The 16,477-nt window shown below is 41.5% G+C and overlaps 1 protein-coding gene across 4 annotated transcripts in view; it reads right to left on the bottom strand.

Moving 5' to 3' along the window:
• Positions 1 to 668: 668 nt before the first annotated feature.
• LOC123763883 (ATP-dependent DNA/RNA helicase DHX36) overlaps positions 669 to 16,477 on the bottom strand; it is a 78,348-nt gene continuing 62,539 nt past the window's right edge. For all 4 annotated transcript variants that reach the window (XM_069330081.1, XM_069330080.1, XM_069330078.1 and 1 more), the window contains exons 16-22: positions 15,806 to 16,007; positions 12,765 to 12,953; positions 10,637 to 10,809; positions 5,374 to 5,444; positions 3,387 to 3,625; positions 2,277 to 2,423; positions 669 to 977 (exon numbers count right to left, since the gene is read on the bottom strand). In XM_069330081.1, the coding sequence (XP_069186182.1) occupies positions 792 to 977; positions 2,277 to 2,423; positions 3,387 to 3,625; positions 5,374 to 5,444; positions 10,637 to 10,809; positions 12,765 to 12,953; positions 15,806 to 16,007 (1,207 nt within the window). In that variant the 3' untranslated portion in view covers positions 669 to 791. The remainder of the gene's footprint in view (positions 978 to 2,276; positions 2,424 to 3,386; positions 3,626 to 5,373; positions 5,445 to 10,636; positions 10,810 to 12,764; positions 12,954 to 15,805; positions 16,008 to 16,477) is intronic.

Here is a 16,477-nt window from a genome sequence, read left to right as displayed (position 1 = left end):
TAACATTATTATAAATAAATAAATATATGTTTATTTAGGTAAGATACATACAAGTGATTTTACAAAGATTGATCGATTTATAGATAGAGCTAGTACATACAATGCCTAAAGCTACTATTACGCAAAGTGTTTTGGGCATGAAAAACATTTAATGACTAAAGCTTAATACTAATTGAGTATAAAGAATAAAATGTGTTGAGAGCAAATAAAAAAGATAAAAAAGGGGGGAACATGGCTGAAAAAGCAGCACAAATATAATTAAATCGACAAACAGCGTTGTTTAAAAAAAAACAGACATGGGTTGACAATAGAGGGGTAAGGTAGGTTACAGGGAATTTATTAGGTAGTGCTTCGTTTTTATCTTAAACTGGTTGAGAGAGGTACAGTCTTTAACATGGTTGGGAAGGTCATTAGCTTGTGTTTCAAATAGCTTGTTCAGATAGCTACATGGAGCCTGGGGCTCCCTGAGCCTAGGAGTCTCCCTGAGCCTAGGGAGACTCCCAGTCTCCCCTGAGACTGGGAGTCTCAGGCTCCCAGAGCCTGAGACTCCCTGAGCCTCCCAGAAATGCCATAGAGACCCTAGGGCATTTCATTACATTCAACCTAGGTTTGTTATGCTAAGCTACAACTATTTACAAGAATCAATAGGAATGTGCTAAATTATAATATCTACTAGCAATGTTTTATTACATCCTGATATTCAAACATAGGCAATATTTACTCCTTAAAAAGTTATGTTTGTAAGGTGTACAATCAGTTTCATTAAATATAAGATCAGGAATATCTTGAGTTTAATTATCTTCATCATCTTGGTCATCATAATATTCCTGGTAATCATGGGAGGTACTTCTCTCACTGGAGATGAGGTCCACAATCGTGTGCAGAAGAGCACCTTCTTTAGTTGATTTCTCCCACCTTGTCATCCCTGGATGGCTAATTTTGTGCTCCAGAAGTTGGTCCAATATATTTCGTAAACTCTGCAATAAAAAAACAGCATTGAATGTAATAAAACGTCATTTGCTTGGTGAGACCTGGAGGCTCCCCGGAGCTATACCAGGCTGATGTGTATATATTAGACCGTGGCAACAGTCAATCGACGGAGTTCTAGGCCTACTGGGGACCAGTGCCAGAACCTGGCCTCCCTCAGAGGTACAAGGAGCAATGGCCTATAGACAACCCCGCATAATTGGAAGCATTCTATGTCTGCCATCTACCAGGTTAGGCACCCCAGGAAGGTAAGAACTCTAAAACAAACTACAGTTCATTAAAAATTGCAAACCAAAGGCTGAACTAGCAAGCAGATCTCCCCAATCGAAAACAAGCAAACAAGCATGACGTCACCACAGCTGCCATGCCGCTGTCTGTGCAACTTCCCCCTCCCTGCGAGGGGGAAGGTGCGGTCCCAGACTTCCCACGCCAACTCAGGGGCTGAATTAAAAAAAAAAAAAAAAAAAAAAAGTTGACCGGAGGGTGGAAGGATGCCGGGGAGCCTCCGGCTCTCACCCCGAAAATAGCGTTTCATTACATTCCATGCTGGTTTTCTTTGGAAAGCCCCAGTGGCATTTTATTGGCACAACAACTCCAGCGCGAGTGGACAGGTCTAATCTGTGTATACACAGCACCGTGCGTGTTTCGTTCAATTTCGTCGCCACAGTTCAGTGACCTACAGCTTCGAAATAATAAAATTAATAAATTTGTTCTCCATTAAGTATTTTTATAACTCTAATATTATGTAATAATGTTGCTAAACTAAATATATAACCCAAAAATATATAATTTGATGTAAATCCAATATTTGAGAGAAATTTATGTGACTGGATCTGGCTTAACCACCAGCCTACTGTAGGGTGCGTAGACCTAATCTGCATTCATACAGTAGGCACCCTAGGCACCCAGTGCCATTAGCTTTGCCTGCAAGTGGATCGAACCCGGGACCACAAGTTCAGTGTGCTGTCTGCTCGGCCGACCGGCTCCATCTCCCTGGTAAAGATGATATCCTTTAAATGTAAAGTGATCATAGGCCATTGCTCTCTCTGCCTCTCTGAGGGGGCCAGGCTTGTGGTAGGCAAAAGTAACTCCACAACTGATGATGATTGGCAGTACGGCACTTAATCAGTGATGCTTCAGGGAGCCAACGAGGTTCTCCACAGAAAAACACCTACCCTACACTACAACCTAAAAATTATGAGATAATCCTTGAGATTTCTGAGCTGTGTTGTCTGTTGAGCAGTTTTGTGCTCTTCACTATCATATTACTGTAAACATACCGTACTAACCTGAATTAAGTGGGCTACGTGTTGTGAACTTCGAACTCGTACAAATCCATCAACGTTTATTACTCCATTACTAGAATTGTAGTTTAGTTTCTCTCCAAAGAAGAGAAGGGGATAGTTTGGAACCATAGAGCTGTCATGGATGAAAACCTGGCAAAGAAATTAATAAGCATTGTATAGTCATCCTATAAATATTTAAAAGTCACAATTCAGTACGGTATGGTCTGCTATAAATTTTATTACTAAAATAAAAAATAATTAATTTATGTCAGTTCATTACACACTTCCACTCGAGTCACTACTAAGATGTAGTATTGCTTGATGCAACTTAATGCGACATGAGTTGTACGGTTGTATGTGAATACTGGCAACCTTAATGACCGACAACTAACATAATGTAACCGAGTCAGATCCCTGAGATAACCCGTGCATAAGATATTTTATGAGCAAGCTGCTGTTAATGCTGTTTACTGTATGTCTACCTGTGCTACAGTACAGGTATTGTGTGTGTGTTTACCACTGTTAGAGTACTGGTACTGTGAATTTACCTGTACCTGTTGATTGTACATTTACCTGTTGGAAGGGGACTTCTCTTCCAAACAGTAAAACCTCTCCTCCCCCCACCTCCTTGCCATCTTTCATATGCCAACAAGAGTCATCAATAAAGATAAGCTATAACTTGTACATACAGTACAATATAGTACACATATAGTACAAAATGTGTGTGTATTATATATGAAATGTATTTTGAAGTTAATATTTTTGGGAGTGTGGAACAGATTAATTCAATTTGCATTATGTATAAAGGAGGAAATGTATATGTTTATCTCTCAGAATGTTCGGTAATATGTTTATTGTTTGTGATGTGTGTCTATGTATGTATTAACACGATGTACTGAAGGGGTGAGAACAGCTTAAGCTACCTCATCCTTTTGTGTGTATTTTACCTCAATAAACATATTTCAATTTCAATTTGCATTATTTCTCATGGGAAAATTAATTTCGAGTTACAACCCGTCTCTGGGAATGGATTAAATTCGTAAATGGAGATACCACTGTAGTTATTCTTGGTGATGTAATTATAGGATAAACTTATGCCGTAAATAAACTTACTTTTGTCGACTTTATCTTTTCTCTGTATATCAACCATGGATGTTCAAAATCCCTTTCCTTTTCATTCACTGACTTTGGGTGCAATGCAACTCGACGTTCTTGTGCTGTTCGGATCTTTGCTGGTCTATGTGGACTAGGTCGTCCTCTGTTTGGCAAGACTCGGGCAACATTTGGGTAGAGGCCCGCTGTGATGATGGCCCGCACTAGTGCAATGTTTTCAGCGTTGCGGTTAACTTCACCTGTTGATGTATGATTTAACTGTAATCTTTATGTTTACAATAACATATAAAACAATGTTGTATATGTTTTATACCCCCATATACAACCTCAACCTCACCCCCATATAAAACAAAGGGGATGACGTTGCAATGTGTAGTGAGGTTGGGGTGAGGATGAGAAGTGTGGTGATGTGAGGGTGAGGTTGAGGTGTTTGGTGAGGAGGGGTGTGTGAAGTGGGGGTGATGTTGAGGTGGGTTGGGTGATGAGAGGGAAGTGAGGTTGGGGTGTGGGGTGAGGTTGGGATGTGGAGAGAGGTTGGGGTGTGGGGTGAGGTTGGGGTGTGGAGAGAGGTTGGGGTGTGGGGAGAGGTTGGGGGGTGGAGAGAGGTTGGGGGTGTGGGGAGAGGTTGGGGGTGTGGGGAGAGGTTGGGGTGTGGGGAGAGGTTGGGGTGGGGGGAGAGGTTGGGGTGTGGGGAGAGGTTGGGGTGTGGGGAGAGGTTGGGGAGAGGTTGGGGTGTGGGGAGAGGTTGGGGTGTATTCATCTAGTTGTGCTTACGGGGATTGAGCTCTGCTCTTTTGGCCCGCCTCTCAACTGTCAATCAATCAACTGTTACTAACTACTAACAAATTTTTTTCACCCCTTCCCCCCAGGAATCAGCCCATAACAGCTGTCTAACTCCCAGGTACTTATTTACTGCTAGGTAACAGGGGCATCAGGGTGAAAGAAACTGCCCATTTTTGTTTCTCGCTGGCGCCGGGAATCGAACCCGGGACAGGATTAAGTGTCCAGCATGCTATCCACACAGCCACTGGAGTCCCTACGCCCCACCGGCGTGGTGAGGTTGGGGTGTGTGTGTGGTGACATTGGAATGTGTACTCACATATTTGTGCCTGCAAGGTCGAGCATTAGCTCTTGGACCCTGCCTTTCTAGCCGCAGGTTGTTTAAAGCAACGACTCCTGTCCTCTTTCCTTATATCATACTTTTACAATTATGAATATAGTTTGCTTCCACAATCTGCTCCATTCGTTCATTTCACTTTCCCACTACTCTTACGCTAAAATGAAAACTTTCTAACATTATGACTCATCTGAGTTTCAAGCTTCGACCCATGTCCCCTCATTCTATTGGTATTCGGTGTGTGAACATTTCTTTTCATTTCCACTATGTCACTACCCTAAGTACTTCGTACATCTCCATCATATCTCTCTCTCTCTATCATATCTCTATCATCCATCTCTCTCTCCCTCGCTCTCCCTCCCTCTCCCTCTCCCTCTCCCCCTCCCCCTCTCTCCCCCCCTCTCCCTCTCCCCCCCCCCCCCCCTCTCTCTCTCTCTCTCCCTCTCTCCCTCTCTTTCTCTCTCTCTCTCTCCCTCTCTCTCTCTCTCTCTCTCTCTCTCTCTCTCTCTCTCTCTCTCTCTCTCTCTCTCTCTCTCTCTCCCTCTCTCTCTCCCTCTCTCTCTCCCTCTCTCTCTCCCTCTCTCTCTCCCCCTCCCTCCCTAGAATATGTTTTGCTGATGAGTTTATAACCTGGGACTTAATTACTGTAGGGTGAACATGGTTGAAGCATAAAGGATCGCTGGCCAAGTGCCCCTTTATTTCCAGGGCTCGAGTGTGGCCAATATTGTTCACAAAGCATGAGATGAGCATGCTACCACTGCACACGGGAATTCATGTTACATTGTACATTAGAGATTTGAAATAATGTATACTATATGAATAGTAATGCAATATTTAGCTAACATTTACATATCATACAAAGCAGCTTACCTGCCCGGGGATCTCGTGTATTAACAAACTTGTGTTCATACAGCAATCCCATGAACTGTCTCCGCATGTTTCTGAAACAAGATTATTTAATAAAGTAACAATTTATAATATTCTTACAGAGTTAGACAATAATGTATCATGACCAAAATGCTTAACCCTTAAGTGTTGTCTAGTGAAATATGATCAACAACATATGACAATTTAAGCTTTGTATGAATGTTTGAATATTGATGCTGCCATATTGTTCCAATAGCTCAATGGTGTCTCTTCAGACATACAGGGGAGGGTGGGGGGCACAAAATAATTTGGAGTCGGACATAGTTTAGCTCTTGGTTTCCCATCATCATCATCATATGATGACTATTACAATTACATGAACCAACAAAGATTGTTTTGTGAATAGAAAGATTCTCACTGTAGAGTATAAGATTATTTGGTTATTTATATTACTTTTGCATACTGATGCCTTACTTTTGATTGTACAGTATTTCATTAGAAAAATAAAAAGTGAAGAACAATATTTTGTGTGTGGTCTTGGCTCCATTACAACAATAATACTAAATACAAATCTACCATTTCACAAGATAAAACAGGAAAAAAACAGCGTTGAATGTAATGAAATGCCATTTTCTGGGAGACCCAGAGACTCCCCAGAGATATCCAAGCTGATATGGATATATTAGACTTTGGCATCAGTCAATGTAAATGGAGTTCTAGGCCTACTGGGGACCACAAGCCAGGACCTGGCCCCCTCAGAGAGGCATATGGAGCAATGGCCTATAGAAATGCACATGTGGTTATGGAGCATTCTATGTTTACCATTGACCGGGTCAGGCACCCAGAAAGGTAAGTATCCCAAAACAAACCCCTATCTTGGTTGAAACTACATTACTACTGAAAGTCAAACGAGTGAACAGAACTCCCCAAATAAAAATGAGCAAACGAGCATGACGGCACCACGTGCCACGCCGCCGTCTGCGTAGCTCCCCACTTCCCTGGGAGGCAGAAAGGGAAGTCCCAGACCCCTCACACCAGGGAAAAGGTGTTCCTTTCTCATCCCGGTTTCCCGGGATGAGAAAGGAATGGAGTTTCGAGGAGATGGTTATTCCGGGCAGCGAAGAGCTCAGAGACTTCATAACAGGCACCATGACGATGGGAAGACCAAGAGTAGTAGTAGCAGGGATATATAACCCACCACCAAATGAAAGAAGATCCAGGCAAGAGTATGACAGAAACAACATGGCACTTGACACTATCATTGAGAGAGCAGCCGCTGCTGCCCGTAGAAATCGATCCCATCTGCTCATAATGGGGACTTTAATCACGGAAGGATAGACTGGGAAAACAAGGAACCACATGGAGGCAAGGAAACATGGAGAGCGAAGCTGTTGGAGATGGCGACTAGAAACTTATTAAGTCAGCATGTCAAGGGTCCCACGAGAATGAGAGGCAATGATGAACCAGCAAGACTCGACCTAGTATTCACTCTGAACGATTCAGACATAAGGGAAATCGGTCTTGAAACCCCCGTGGGTATGAGTGATCACAGTGTACTGTTGTTTGAGTATCTGGTCGAAGAAGGGTTAATGTACTCAAGGAAGGGACCAGAAAGCAAGAGGCCGGCATTCCGGAAGGGAAACTATGGAGGAGATGATAAAATTCCTAACTGAAATAGCTTGGGAAACAGAGCTCAGAGGAAAGACAGTTTAAAACACGATGGACTACATCACACAGAAGTGTAAGGAGGCAGCAGACAAGTTTGTTCCAGTCCAAAAGGAAAAAAAGGAAATGCAGATGAGAAACCCATGGTTTAATCAGGGATATAAGCTAGCAAAGCAACTAGGTAAAAGGGCATGGAGAAACTATAGAAACAACAGAACACTAGAGAGCAGAGAAAGGTACCAGGGGCCAGATTCACAAAGCAGTTACGCAAGTTCTTATGAAAGTGTACATCTTTCCTAAATCTTTGACAAGTTTGGTTACATTTATTAATCAGTTTACAAGCATGAAAACTTCCCAATCAACTGTTTGTTATTGTTATAAACAGCCTCCTGGTGCCTCAGAGCTCAATAACTGTTTAATAATTGTAGACAAAGCCGCCAAAGATTGAGAAAAGATGTACAGGTTCGTAAGTACTTGCGGAACTGCTTCGTAAATCTGTCCCCAAAGCGCCAGGAATGAATACGTAAGGGTGAGAAGAGGTAGAGAGGCAATATGAAAATGACATAGCGAGCAAGGCAAAGACTCAACCCAAACTGCTGCATAGCCACATCAAGAGGTAAATAACAGTGAAGGAACAGGAAATGAAACTCAGGATAAGGGCAGAAAGATTAACTGCAAACGACAAGGAGGTGAGCGAAGAACTCAATAAGAAATTCCAGGAGGTCTTCACCTCAGTGCAAGGAGAAGTCCCAGAGATGAGAGGGAGCATCAAACCAGACACCACTAGAGGAGTTTGTGATTACCAGTGAGGAGGTGAGGAAGCATCTGCTAGATTTGGATGTGACAAAGGCTATAAGCCCGGATGGAATCTCACCATGGATTTTAAAGTTAGGACCAGAAGCTCTGTGCCTGCCACTCTCCATGGTGTACAAAAATCACTGGTAACAGGTGAACTGTCAAAAATTTGGAAGACGGCCAATGTAGTCCCAATATAAAAGAAGGGTGATAGGCAGGAGGCACTGAACTTCAGGCCATTGTCCCTAACTTGCATTCCATGCAAGATGATGGAAGATTATGCGAAAAAAGCTAGTAGAACATCTGGAGCGAAAGAAACTTTGTAACACAACATCAGCATGGGTTCAGAGATGGCAAATCATGCCTAACAGGCTTAATTGAGTTCTATGACCAGGCAACAAAAATCAGGCAAGAGAGAGAGGGCTGGGCAGACTGAATATTTCTGGACTGCCAGAAAGCTTTTGACACGGTACCACATAAGAAACTGATCTGAATACCACATAATAGATCTGCTGAAAGAGGTGCAGCCATGGGAAAACCTCTGAGTTCGGAAACCAAGCAAGCAGTGCCTGAAACCAAGGCTGGGCTGGCCACCATGGAGCCAAAAGGACTACTCTCCCCTGGTAAGCCACCAAGTAAGCTAGGACCTGGAGCAACAGCGGAATTGGGGGGGAAAGAGGTACAGGTCACCCCACCTCGACCAGTCTTGCCTAAAGGCATCGACCCCTACGGCCCCGCAGTCGGGAAAGGGCGCCACATATACCAGGAGATGCCTCAACCACACCAATGCAAAGAGGTCCACCTCCTGGAGCCGTACGTCCAGCAGAACCAACTGAATGAGTCGGCGTCAACTGTCCATTCCATGGATAGGAGGAATGTTCATGGAATGATACAATCCGGTCACCAGGACGTTGGACACTCCCCGAACTTTAACGGCCAAACCCTGAGAACTCAGAAGACGAGTCACCCAAAGTGACCAGCCTAAAAGAGTCAAGGACCGCCACGGTTCAGGCAATGAACTACTGGGGAACAGGCCAAATGGAGCCTGATCGTCAATCAGCGAGCGACCCAAACCCTTTGAAGCAACATCCACACTGCCACGAACTCCCGCACCGTCCTGTGGGCCCGACAGAAGGACGGACCCCACCGCCCCTGGCCGGCCCGGTGAGCACTGGTCACAAAGCCCTAGCCAAGAGACGACACGTCCATGAACACATTGAGTGAGGGCTTGGGTAGGCGCCAAAACACTGAACCCTGAAAAACCCGAAGACACAGCAGCCAAAGCAAGGCCCCGGAGGCCAAACCCAGCAATCGCGAGAGAGAGGAGGATGGGATGGCCCCGAAGGAACCAGAACAGCCGACGAAGTCAAACCCTACCTGGCAGATAGACCATCACGGCAATGTTCAGGCTCCCTCACAAACCCTCGAGCAACCTCCAAATGACCCGAGAGCCCCCCAGAAACATGCAAAGGCGGGACTGCAGTCGAAGCAGACTTCTGAGGGAGAGGCAAGGAAGTGGTCCGAGAATCCTACACAAGACCCAACCAAGTCCGAACCTGAGAGGGAACCAGATAGGACTTCCACCAGTTCACCAGGAACCTGAACCCGCCGAGGTGGGAAAGAACCAAATCCCTGGCGAGCAGATAAGTGAACTGACTGGGAGCCCACATCACCAAGTCGTTGAGGTAGGCCAGCACCCAAACACCTAAGAGACGCAGATGGGCCACCATGACCTGAGTAAGGCGTGTGAACGCGCGAGGTGCCAGGTTCAACCCAAACGGGAGACAACGAAAGTGGTAACTGAGACGCCCCACAACAAAACCGAGCCAATCCCCGAACCTCGGATAAATTGGGACGTGCCAATACTCATCTCGGAGGTCCAGGGATACCATCCAAGTGCCCGGTTCCAACGGAGTCATCCGAAAAGAAGGGCCAATAGATCAAGGGGTTCAGACGAGACAAGTCCAGAATGCAGTGACTTCACCACACTACCTGAGAAGCCATGTTTGTCATTACCAGGAATGTTTACATTTGTACTCGAATACATTATCATGTGTAACACTATTCCTGATTCAGTCAGAGTACAAAGAATTTAGATCCAAATCTGTGGCATTTGGAGGGAATATAATGCTTGAAGGCACCACACCCTTTGAAAAGCACAAAGAATTCATCAATCACAAGCTTCTGAGCTGGTAAGTACCAATTTCTGAACTTTCCAATAAATTCATTCAGAACGTGCTTCACCCTCCAATGCCTATCATCCTGTGTCTCGTCTTCATTACTTGCAAAATGAAGACACCTGAAGAGTATCAAAAATCTGTCTCGAGACATATATTTCCCAAACAATGGTGCTGGAACAGTCTGGTCTTTGCTCCAATAATTGTTGATTACGTATTTGATACAATGTTTCATCAACATACACATTGCCAAAAACACATACATTTCACTTACAGTAGTATCTTTCCAACGCTGTAATCGTGAAAAATCTGATAACTCTTCATCTTCGATGAGATCAGCCGCGTATTTGTTCATTTCCTGAACAACATGTACTGGTTTGTGGTCCCTGATAGGCTAATAGAACTCCGTGACTGATGGTACCTAGTAGCATGGCACTGAATAAGTGATAGTAGCTTCAGGAAGCCTTAAGGGGCTATCCCCAGAAAAGCCAGTCAAGGTAATTGAAGTAAAATAATAAAAAAAGAGGAAACATAGTATAATAATTATTTCAAAGTTTGCTGTATAGTATACAGTAGTACAGGTATTATTAACTTAATTTATAAACAAAAATACATAATGGTTGTCTCACTTGAGTTGATGTAATACAGCTGAGGAAAGAAAGTTGTCCCAGCAATAGTTTCTTTCATCACGATACTGACATGCACGTTCCCACCTGTCATAAACAGTCACTAGTAACAAATGGTCACTCTTGGTCCCTTGGCTCAATTTTCTCTTCACTTCATCAACTGTTTTTTCTTTGCCCTGGAAGGAAACGCTACAGAATTACACAGATTATCTACTAACCTGTAGCCAAGGATATACAGTAATGTTGGAGACAGTACATAATGTATATCTCTCAATGACAAACTTGTATGGAAGCTAATTTAACATTAACCTAAGCTTACCTAACTTATGAAGTCAATCAAATTAAATTCTTTAATTTATACAGAAAAAAACACATCACACTACTTTATGTATGTGCGTGTCTAATTACCAAAGTGTAGTAAGGATGAGAGCTGTGCTCATGGAACTCTGTCTTCCCAGCGCACTTTATAATATAACATTTTGAAACTACTGTACTGTATGAGATCGTTTATCTGAAGCCCACTGATCTGAATATTTGGGTTATCCGGCAAAAATTGCCGGATTCCCCAAGAAGAGAAGTATGCTCCAGGTATTGGTAAGAGACCAAATCGGATCTAAATAATGAGCCAGCATGGACTGCCAACAAGTGAGTCAGGGTAAATAAAATCCCATTTTTACCTGAAGGAGGGGGGGGGGGGGGCGAGCACCTTGGGCAAGGCCACCAAGACTGGAACCGCAGGCTGCAAGGCCTCCACATGCAGAGCAGACCCCTAGAGAAGCCACATCCTAATGAAAATACTCTGCAAGTCCCTTCCCAAGGACCTAGATATGCAAGACCACAGCTATGTGTGAATGTGCCCTGTGGTCATCTGCAATAAGAGCCTAGAAAGTGTAGGGAGTTGAACATGGAGCTGCTGCTTGCCCATATTCTTGGTAAATGCTGGAGCAGTGTGGCCTGAAGTGGGGAATTAAACCCTGCTCAAACATTATGGAGCTCATCTCCTGCCAGTCAACCAGACGGGAACAACAGAACCCTTGCCAAGATCATAAGGAAAGAAGAGGGATGTCAGCCAGCTACGATGAGCCTCAGACCTCAAACTGTAAGCAAAGACTAAGGAAGCAAACATGCTACAAAATATATTAGAAAGTTTTTATTTTCAAACAGGATGGTACAAGGTTGGAACAAATTAAGTGAGAAGGCAGTGGATGCCAAAACTATCAGTAGTTTCTGTCATATGACAAAGAATATGGGGAAGACAGTACACCATGAGCATAGCTCTTATCCTATAACCACACTTTGATAATTACCACTCATAATCACTCTCCCTGACTCCATCCTCACTAGCAGTAAGATCACTATCACCACATTTTCAGTAGAATCATATATTGTTGCAATAAATATGCTTCAATTGACAACCCAAAGTGTGTATGTCATGACAGTGACATTGTGTCAGTCATCAACCACATACCCTCACCCTTCAGTATAATTTTCCTTCCTGCCAAAGTAGCATATTTCATATTCAGAGATAATATTTAAGTTAACTACAGTACATGTAATATACTAGCATTCCTCTTCATTGTTAATAACTTTCAGATTCTTCTAAGTTCTTGCAATTTTGCAAGAGTCAATGATCCCTGGAATGGTGTGACTGTGTGCTCATTGCCTGACTACTCATGTACTAGACATGCTGCATCATTTTACTAACGCCCAAGAAGCAAAACTAAGACTCTCAGGAGGATTTTTTCCAATATGTAAAATGATAACTAATTATCTTTAGTGTTGAATGACATCCCAATAGAATCTGTGGGCAGGCGATGAGTCACAATAATGTGGTTAAAGTATGTTGACCAGACCACACACTAGAAGGTGAAGGGACGACGATGTTTCGGTCCGTCCTGGACCATTCTCGAGTCGACTGCATCAAGTCGATTCTCAATCGACTTGAGAATGGTCCAGGATGGACTGAAATGTCGTCGTCCCTTCACCTTCTAGTGTGTTGTCTGGTCAACAGAATCTGTGGGATTTTATTATGCGCAGCAAAAATTGCACAAAGGCATTTGGAGAACAGCAGCCAATAGGAGTGGTTTAAAGGTAAATATATACACTGATAGTGATACAAAATTCTACTTACAATTGGAGTGACAAATGGATCCTTAAAAGATAAAGATGCTGCCACTGTCAAGATGGGTCCAACACAGGAAAAAATGGCGGCCATAAGCAGCATACGACCTGTCAACGGGTCTACTGGCAAACGAGCCAAATGGAAACCCAGAGGTGTTAGGTTTTCACTTTCATCTATTGCATTAATTGCTCGAAGCATCTGAAAAAAAAATCTTTATATATATATAAAGATTTTATATAATTTTATATTTTATATGATTTTATATTTTATAAAATCTTTATATATATATATATATATATATATATATATAATCTTTAAGATTATATATATAATATATATATATATAATCTATATAAAATCTTTATATATATATATATATATATATGGGCAGATTTATATAAATAAATTCTTTATAATATATCTTTATAAACAACACAGAAATCATCGATAGAAACAGCGATAGCAGGAGGCTCGACATCAGCGAGGCACTACACAAAGTCAACACCAGCAATCAACAGCCAATTAATGCACAACTATATTCTACCCACTTCAAGACCCCGAACCAACATAGAAACAGGAAGAAGAGGTATGGGCCAATAGGCCTTCTGTAGTTACTTCCATTCCTTATGTTTTCATACCCAATTTATACCCATTGTTTCGTGTTCTGTCTTGTGTTTGTCACCTCACCCAAAACTTTTGTGCCATATCACTTCACCCAAAAATTGAAAATGAATTATTAAATATGAAAGTACTTAAGGAAATTCTTGTTTCAATTCTTCCTCCATGGTCTAAGTCTGTCACATTTTTCATCACGTGTTAATTTTCGTGATTTACACACACACACACAAATCCTTGTGGATTTGTTCAAAGATAAATCACGATTGTTGGTACTGTGGTACCAACAAAATTAAATGATAAAAATGGGGGACTTCAACTTTAAAGCAATAGACTGGGAGGCCTACAAAGGCATGTTTTTTTTGCCAGACTTCCCAGCCCTATTGTGGCCAAAATATGCCACTTACTATTTTTTTATTAATTATCATGTGATCAGGGAACACAAATTAACACTTTTATAAGCCAAATTTTTTTTATATATATTTTATATTTCTTGCACCTAGGCGTGTTGCAGGCTACAATTGCAAGAGCAGCCCAGGGGTTAAGGTTCTCATTTTTACCGAGTACCTTTAATTTATTACTGTTAAATATCATGTTATTTTCTGCTGCCCAGTTGAAAACTATTAATATCTGTTTGTAATTTTTTTAATGTCTTTAACAGAAGTAATTTTCATGCTGATTTTTGTTTCATCTGAAAAAGATGATACAAAGCTGTGACTTGTATTTTTGACTATCTGATCTCAGAATAAGAAAAGCAGTGGTGCAAGAACTGTGCCCTGTGTTACAGAGCTTTTAACTGCACTTGGATTCTATTTTATTTGGTTGACTCTTACTCTGTTTTCTGTTCAACAGAAAATTTAATATCCACCATCCTACTTTACCTGTTATTCCCATCGACTTCATTTTGTGTGCTATCACTCCATGGTCACATTTAATAAATACCTTTGCGAAGTCCATGTATACCACATCTGCATTTTGTTTTTCTTCTAATGCCTATGTGATTTTATTGTATTGGTCAAGTAGCTGTGAGAGACATGACCTTCCCACTCTAAATCCATGTTGTCCTGGGTTGTAGAGGTCATTGGTCTCCATGAAACTGGATTACTGACTCCTGATCACTCTCTCAAATACTTATAATATGTGAGATGTTAATGCAACTGGTCTATAAGTTTTAGCCAATAATTTGCTCCCACCCTTGTATAGAGGAGCTATAAATGCTGACTTAAGCGCATCTGGTATCTCCCCTGTATCCAAGCTCTTTCTCCACACTACTAGTATATTGAGTGCCTGTGCTACTGGCACTTTGCATTTCTTTGTATATATTGAATTCCATGAGTCTGGACCCAGGGCTGAATGTATGGGCATGTTGTCAATTTCTCTTTCAAAATCTGCACCATTTGTGTTGATATCAGTTATATTCTCAGGGGTTTGGACATCCCGCATAAAGAAGCTGTCGGGATATTTTACTTTCATGCTGTTTATTGGGGTGCTAAACATGTCCTCATATTGCTTTTTCAGGATTTAACTAATATCTTTGCCATTCTCTCTGCATGAACCTTAACTTGTGAGAATAGGTCCAATACTGACCATGGTTTTTGCTTTTAGTTTCGCATATGTGAAGAAATATTTTGAATTGTTCTCCATCTCTCGTATGGCTTTCTGTTCTAATTGCATTTCTTCAGTCTGATATGAATGTTTCAGTCTGTGATCGATTTCTTCAATCTCCCTGTTTAAATTATTCCTGCTTTGTCATGTCATGCTTAAGCATTAAGCATAGGTCATGTCTGCTTAAGCATTTCTGTTATTTTGTTCCTGCTTTTGTAGTTCCGTCTGCGTTATCTTTCCAAGTTGGTCCGCTTTCTGGGATTCCGCAAAGGAACATGTTTTAGACAGATGTTATATGCTTCGGAAGTCAGTTGTTCTATTCCTTGTGTGGGATTTCTATTACTTAGAACGGTTTCCCATTGAATGTTTGTAAATTTCCTGTTTATTTTTTCCAAAGTCTATCCTTAAAATTCAATTTAATGAATAACCCCTCTCGCTTGATCATTGTTTTAGATCAATTACAAGTATTGATGTCAGTTTGCACTTCAATGAGCTTGTGATGTATGTAGTATCCGAGATTGTAATGCTCCTTATTATATCTTCATTATTTATATTCAAGACTCATAGGTAGCTTACTGCCTTTTAGTATTACCTGTATATTCAATACTAATAGGTAGCTTACTACCTTATTATTATATTCAAGACAAATAGGTAGCTTACTGCCTTAGTATTATATTCAAGACAAATAGGTAGCTAGCTTACTGCCTCAGTATTATATTCAAGACTAATAGGTAGCTTACTGCCTCAGTATTATATTCAAGACTAATAGATAGCTTACTGCCTCAGTATTATATTCAAGACTCGTTCATAAGAGATGAGTTTTCTTATACCTGAAGTGACACATCCACCACAGACTGATCAGGTGGCATCATCACTTTAGATAAGAAGGATTTGACAGAACCTAAGCGCAGGATCTTGATATGAAGAATAATCTCTTCAAGGCGAGTGCGCTGAATTTCCGGTAGAGGATACTCGTCTAATATTTGTTCTCGAGCTCGCGTAAAAAGATGGAAGCACACACCTGCCTGCACTCTGAAATACAATAAAATAGAACATTATGTTTCCACAGGAAAACTTATATATATTTTTAATTATGCCCTTCAAAATGGAAGATTCTTTTAAATTTTGTACTCTAAATATTTAAATAATTCTGGATTGACAAATTTATTTCATTACTCTTCCTGTATGGGCGATGTTATACTGGTAAAGTGTGTGTATTCCAGTATATTTGAGCAAAGGAGAAGGAGAGGAAAGATGGAAACGTAGGTAGACATATTAAGTGAATGTGTGATTTCAAACTGAAGGCATCAAGTATCAACAAAGAGATTTATCTTTATCTGCTCTCTCATGATTATTATTAGGCTCTTCATTTTGTCATCTAGTTCTTTTTTAGTCCATGTGTTGCTTGTTAGTAGACTGTAGCAAATAATAATTATCAGTTTATCATGATTGCACATGTATATATGGGTAATTACCTAGGTACTGTATAGTTACATGACGAG

Source organism: Procambarus clarkii, chromosome 23, assembly GCF_040958095.1.
Source record: "Procambarus clarkii isolate CNS0578487 chromosome 23, FALCON_Pclarkii_2.0, whole genome shotgun sequence".
NCBI classification, from domain to species: Eukaryota; Metazoa; Arthropoda; class Malacostraca; order Decapoda; family Cambaridae; genus Procambarus; species Procambarus clarkii.
The sequence above is the reverse complement of the archived record's forward strand: the minus strand, read 5'-3'. Positions and strand labels throughout refer to the sequence as shown.